Consider the following 6836-nt stretch of genomic DNA (forward strand, 5'->3'; position numbering starts at 1 on the left):
ACTTAGAAGTCTGGCGGCGTGGGCAGTCGCGTTCCCCTAGCGTTTCCGACGCAGCTCGAGTTCCTGCCCCTATTTGACAGCCCCACCTCAAATGTTTTTATTAAGGGGTCACACATTGCACGCTTTTCTTGCCAGGCTATGAGTAGCTTACTTTAATTGTCCTTGCAAATTAAACTTGGACAGATGAAGGTATGTTTATAGCAAAAAAATCGTCTCAGGTTACGTATGTAACCCTAGTTCCTCGAGGGAACGAGACGCTGCGTCGCGGTGCCATACTTCCGGCGTCCCTGCCAGCGCTTCTTTCATTCCTAGAAGCTGACGCTGGTCTCACCGCACGTGCTTTTATAGCTTCCTGGTCATTACGTCACCCGCCGTGACGTCTCGCCCATCTATTGGTCTGATTACACACGAGGTTCAGAGCCCGTCACGCTGAAGGGCGTTCCCCTAGCGTTTCCGACGCAGCGTCTCGTTCCCTCGAGGAACTAGGATTACATACGTAACCTGAGACGATTTTTTTGCTATAAACATACCTTCATCTGTCCAAGTTTAATTTGCAAGGACAATTAAAGTAAGCTACTCATAGCCTGGCAAGAAAAGCGTGCAATGTGTGACCCCTTAATAAAAACATTTGAGGTGGGGCTGTCAAATAGGGGCAGTAGTAGTGTTTTGGAAACAATTGTGTACGGTGCCACTAGTGGTGCAGAAGTTACACACTTTAACTTAAGCCTTACAGTGCATGCATTCACCTCTTCACAAGAAAAGCGTGCAATGTGTGACCCCTTAATAAAAACATTTGAGGTGGGGCTGTCAAATAGGGGCAGTAGTAGTGTTTTGGAAACAATTGTGTACGGTGCCACTAGTGGTGCAGAAGTTACACACTTTAACTTAAGCCTTACAGTGCATGCATTCACCTCTTCACTGGTTGTGATTGACTAACAGGAAGGAAGTTCCAGAGAAGGCTCCTCCCATTCTCAACCATCAGTAAGACTGTTTCACATCCATGGAACAAATGAGTTCAACACACGTGCTGTTGAGGTGCCTCCACGCTCATCTTCTCTGAACTCCAACGATGTGTTTGTGCTCAGCACAGATAAGTGCTGCTACCTGTGGTACGGCAAGGTTGGTAGTTTCAAATGCTGAGAATATCTGGCATATTTCAGAAGACGTTTCTGCATATTTCTTACCTGTCTGTCCTACATACTTGCCTTAAATATTACTGTGTAGGGCTGCAGTGGAGATGAGAGAGAGATGGCCAAATCGCTGGCTGACATCATCTCCAAGAGGGAGAAGAATGTTATTGCAGAGGGTCAGGAACCAGCTGACTTCTGGGTAAACCTTGGTGGAAAATCACAGTATGCCAGCAGCAAAAGGTACAGTAACATTTGCACATTGTACATTGTAAAAGAACAAATTATCTGCTTGGCTCTGTTCCAAATCCTACTGAAACAGAAATGTTGTGAAATATCATTATAAGGTAAAATAACTGTTTTCTATTTAATATATTTTAAATTTTAATTAACTTCTGTGATTTCGAAGCTGAATTTTGTGTTTATTTTTACTCCAGTCTTCAGTGTCACATTGCTTTTATAGTTAAAAATTACAATCATATGAATTTTAATTTCAATAAATGTTTTATTCCACTTTCTTCCATTCAAATTGGAATTCTGCATCTTTTAGTTTAAATTCAATTCAAAGTCAGGAATTTAACTGGAATTTAGAAGGCATTCTCAGCTGCCTTTTTGTCTACATAGGGCAGCTACATTACATACTAAGTCTGCATCTTAACTGAAATGGAACCTTATAAATAAGCGTTTTGAAATGCTGTACATACTGTAGATAATGAATCAGACAAATACAGTGCAACATCAGGGTCCATAAGTAAAAAATTATATTCATTTTCTCCATAGGGAAATAGATTTTTAATTGATAACTTAAAAAAGACAGACCTGTTGTATGGTATATGTCTTTTAAGCCATTATTTATTAATTTTATTTTTTTATTGTGTTTACCATTGTAATTACCATAGGGTTTAGCATTGGAGAATGCATTTTGGCATTGCTTTTTTTTCAAAGGATATGACTGCCTACATAGACACTTCACAAGTTTTAGGACACTGCTTATACATTTCTTCTTTTCTCAGACTTCAGGATGAGAACTGCAATATCACGCCCAGGTTGTTTGAGTGCTCCAACCAGACAGGTCGCTTCATAGCAACAGAGATTACAAACTTTAACCAAGATGACCTGGATGAGGATGACGTGATGTTGCTGGACATCTGGGATCAGGTGAATGTCGGCGTGGTTTTCTCTCTTCACAGTTGTTCATATTCTTTCCAGACCACTAGAAATAACAGCACAAATATGTTCTGTTAGGTGTACCTGTGGATTGGCAAAGGTGCCAATGACAAGGAGAAGCATGACGCAGTGGTTACAGCACAGGAATATCTGAAGTCCCATCCTGCAGGGCGTGACCTGGATACACCAATTCTAGTGGTGAAGCAAGGGTTTGAGCCGCCCACTTTTACAGGCTGGTTTCAAGCCTGGGACCCACAAAAGTGGAGTGTAAGTAGATGACATGAGTTTCGGCATGACAGTTTACTTCACAAGCGTACGGCATAGTCAAAAAAATGTGTTCTCTTTTAGAGTGGGAAATCCTATGACCAGCTGAAAGCAGAGCTTGGCACTGCAACTGATCTCATCAAAATTACTGTGGTAGGTTATTTATTCTTCAAATGGTAGCATTTCACTAGCAATGTCAACGTCATGGGCTCAGTTACATAGGGGATGCATGAACTGATAAAATGTAAAATGAAAAACACCTTCTAAATGCATAAATGTACAGTAGCAAGTGAAAGTGAAAAACGGTTTAACACCTTGTGCACAGGATCTGACCAAACCAACCACAAACCAAACCAACTCAACTAACTCAACTCAAGGGGGTAACTTACCCCGTCCTGTCACAGAAACCTTCCCTCCAGAGAAGCTGGTGAACGTTCAGACAGAAGACCTGCCTGATGGAGTCGACCCCACAAGAAAAGAGGTGAACTCTTGATCTACAAACATCTTTCTTGCACAAATCTAACACACAATTCCAAAATGCAATGAAAAAAAAATGCCCAAAACAATTAAAATTGTATATATGTTGTGTGTATATACAGTATATATACAGTATATATATATATATATATATATGTAATTGAATACAAAACACTTTTAAATAGTAAAAATTCAAATAAGAAATTTCTTACAATACTTTTAAAGAAAATAAAGCTTATTTTTAGGACTTTTTAGGACTGTTGCCTTATGACTATTAAGCTTTGTGCATTGAGGTAATGATAATAAATGAGGCATTCTCATTACCGTAAAGCAGTGGTTCTCAACCTTTTTTTCCACTGGGCTGCACTATGGTCCAAGTGCAAGTCTCACGGGCCGCACGCATATCATTTACATATTATGTCACCAATACAAACCAACCAGATGCGTGACTTGACGCGCGACATTGCAGAAAATGTGCATTCACAAATGTAGCCTATGTTGATCCAAATATGGAAAGCACTTTCGAATTTAATAATCTGAGTTCTCTCCAGAGATGTTTTGTCACATTTCTGCAATTAAGGATGATTGCTGCATAGTATGGGTGTTTCCTTTTGCCTGAACTAGAGCCCTGCATTTCAGCCCGGGCCCAACGGGCCCCGAATTTTTTACGCCCCTAGGGCTTCGGGACAATTTTCACGTCATAGTTAATACGCGGGCCAGGCATCGGGCTTGTTTGTTATAATACATCGTGTACACTCACAAAACAAAGAGTGACAGAGACAGAGACAGTGACAGAGCAGAGCCAATTCATAAAAGAACAATATTTAAAAGCACACGTACAGTATTGTGAGAGTGAAGGAAATCTGCTTGGGAGTGGAGAGATTCGTCCTCGTGCACATGGATCGCATGCTTACACATGCCAGGATCCGCCACTGCCAGATGCAGTTAGAAATTTACTAAAAACAAGCCTATCACAAGACATCTGGTGGGGGGGCACCTGGGGTGGCCAGCTAAATTTCAGGGGGGGGCCGGTGTCATTTATCTAGGTTTAATGTTAAAACATTGTTATATGCTTGAACTGTTTTATATCTATATTATTTTATTTTAGGCAAGTCGTGATGATTTGAGAATGCTAAATTGATCAAACATAGGCTATGATCAACTCACTGTCTGCCGCTGGCCGCTTGGTCTTTTGGCTACTTTAAAAAACAAAAACGTATATTTAACGACCAAAAAATACTCCAAACGTTTTTCTAAATTAACTTAATAAAAAGCGAAACGAAATATAATCACTTTGCCATTACATACAAAACTGAACTATTTTAATATAGCTGAAACAGTAGTATAAGCTGTTTTGGGAGAAGGGGGAAAAAGATGGGCTCGGGCCGGTAATTCTGATAAGCTGTCGGACACGGCCGGGCTAGGGCATATATTTGAGGCCCGTGCAGGGCTCTAGCCTGAACATCTTCAAGTGAGTGCGGCGGGGCAAACCGAAAGTTGATGCCGAAAGTCCAGCACTCTCCTACCTTCACTGCTGCGACTAGCCTACTCTTGTTTGTATGTGTTCCTTCGCTGGCATGTTCCACATTTCGTTTTTCTCCCTTAATAACAAATGTGTCCATTCTGATGCTCAATTTTACCGAACTAATGGCTGCTGATGACTATTTGAATTGAATTCTGCCAAAGTGCACACTTGTAAGTGTTTGTTAAATGCGTAACGTTAATTAGGCCTACAGGTCTACTCGTGTCTGAAAATAATATATGAAAAACTAAATTATTTTACATAACAAAAACATTATAACTTATATTTGTTTAGTACATTTTTTAATTAATGTAAAAACTAAAATTAATTTTAAAACTGAAAGTTATTTTTTAAATTGTGTTCAACATGGTGGGCCACATTTGAATTCGTGACGGGCCGTGGGTTGAGAACCACTGCCGTAAAGCAACAAATCCCATTCTCATTTTACTTTATGATGATGATGATTATTATTATTATTATGAATTATACATGATGGTAGTATATGCCTCAATTTTTTTTAAGTGAATAGTAAAATAAATCACAATTAGAAAAATCTTAATAGCACAATTTTCTTTCTTTGATTTTGGAGTGAAATGTGACCTGAACATGTTTTTTGTCAGATTCATCTGTTGATAAAACTAACACACATCTCTATCTATGCAGGACTACCTCTCAAACGACGACTTTAAACTGATCATGGGGATTTCTCGGATTGATTTCTATGGCCAGCCGTCCTGGAAGCAGCTGAACCTGAAGAAAGAAAAGGGACTGTTTTAAATACATTCCTGTTCTGCGAAACAGACCTCTCATGCTAAACTGTATGAATGCTAGTAGTGGTGCGATGCAAATACACTACAGTCATGATCATTTCTTTTTAGATTTACATGTGATTATTATTATTATTATGAATTATACATGATGGTAGTATATGCCTCAATTTTTTTTAAGTGAATAGTAAAATAAATCACAATTAGAAAAATCTTAATAGCACAATTTTCTTTCTTTGATTTTGGAGTGAAATGTGACCTGAACATGTTTTTTGTCAGATTCATCTGTTGATAAAACTAACACACATCTCTATCTATGCAGGACTACCTCTCAAACGACGACTTTAAACTGATCATGGGGATTTCTCGGATTGATTTCTATGGCCAGCCGTCCTGGAAGCAGCTGAACCTGAAGAAAGAAAAGGGACTGTTTTAAATACATTCCTGTTCTGCGAAACAGACCTCTCATGCTAAACTGTATGAATGCTAGTAGTGGTGCGATGCAAATACACTACAGTCATGATCATTTCTCTTTAGATTTACATGTTTAATTACTTTATTTAAATGTGTTGTTTTGCACATGCAAGTTGATTTATTTGAAATTGCCATATATTATAAAACAGAATTAATTACTTTAAGAGTATATTTTTTTTACAGAATATATGGATGATACAGGAAAATGAAGTTTGCAAATCTGTCTTTTTTACACAGTGATTTGTATTAAAGCTGCATAGTAAACTTCCAATGTAATCTTTCCTTAATGCATCTCAAGGGGACACCTTCAAGCACTGACTAAAAGCTGCTTTACACTTAAGTGGCTTAAGCACTACAATACATTTTTATATACTTCAAGAAAGATAAAAGTTTTATGTGAGGTTAATCATGTATACTGAGTATTAATTATAAAAGACACTTGGAGACTTCTGTATACTGTCTAATGTGTAATTTCCATTGGTATTAATCATTTACTGCTTACAAGAGGCATACCACCTGTCGAATGGAAAAGTCAATAAAAAAGAAAAGACTCATTGTAATGGAAAATCTTTTGCTGCCTCTTTGCTAATATTAAACATTAACTTATGCACAAATTCAATATGTAATTGTAAAACTTTTTTGTGGCCCTAAGCAAAGCATTTGCAACAAAACAGCACGTTACAGTTACTTGTTACAAAAACAGTTTTCATTTAAACAGCATAGAGATCAAAGTTTGAGAATAATAGTCAAATAAGGGCAGCCTACCCTCTTAAAAATAAAAGTGCTTCACGATGCCATAGAAGAACCTTTTTGTCTAAATGGTTCCATAAAGAACCTTTAACATCTGAAGAACCTTTCTGTTTCACAAAAGGTTCTTTGTGGTGAAAGAAGGTTCTTCAGATTATAAAAAGGTAAGAAAGAGATGGTTCTTTAAAGAACCTTTGACTGAATGGTTCTTTGTGGAACCAAAAATGGGTCTTCTATGGCATCGCTTGAAGAACCTTTTGAAGTACCTTTATTTTTAAGAGTGTACTAGCT

At 38.2% G+C, this 6836-nt stretch overlaps 1 protein-coding gene across 1 annotated transcript in view; it reads left to right on the forward strand.

The window, feature by feature from the left end:
- Positions 1-5396, forward strand: part of LOC107601363 (villin-1-like) — a 19356-nt gene extending 13960 nt beyond the window's left edge. Inside the window, exons 11-17 of the mRNA XM_016293526.1 lie at positions 940-1119; positions 1225-1370; positions 2141-2285; positions 2373-2561; positions 2643-2711; positions 2884-3039; positions 5221-5396. Of these exons, the coding sequence (XP_016149012.1) occupies positions 940-1119; positions 1225-1370; positions 2141-2285; positions 2373-2561; positions 2643-2711; positions 2884-3039; positions 5221-5334 (999 nt within the window). The 3' untranslated portion in view covers positions 5335-5396. The remainder of the gene's footprint in view (positions 1-939; positions 1120-1224; positions 1371-2140; positions 2286-2372; positions 2562-2642; positions 2712-2883; positions 3040-5220) is intronic.
- The last annotated feature ends 1440 nt before the right edge of the window (positions 5397-6836 follow it).

This window comes from Sinocyclocheilus grahami, unplaced genomic scaffold, assembly GCF_001515645.1.
Source record: "Sinocyclocheilus grahami isolate Dianchi unplaced genomic scaffold, SAMN03320097.WGS_v1.1 scaffold304.1, whole genome shotgun sequence".
NCBI classification, from domain to species: Eukaryota; Metazoa; Chordata; class Actinopteri; order Cypriniformes; family Cyprinidae; genus Sinocyclocheilus; species Sinocyclocheilus grahami.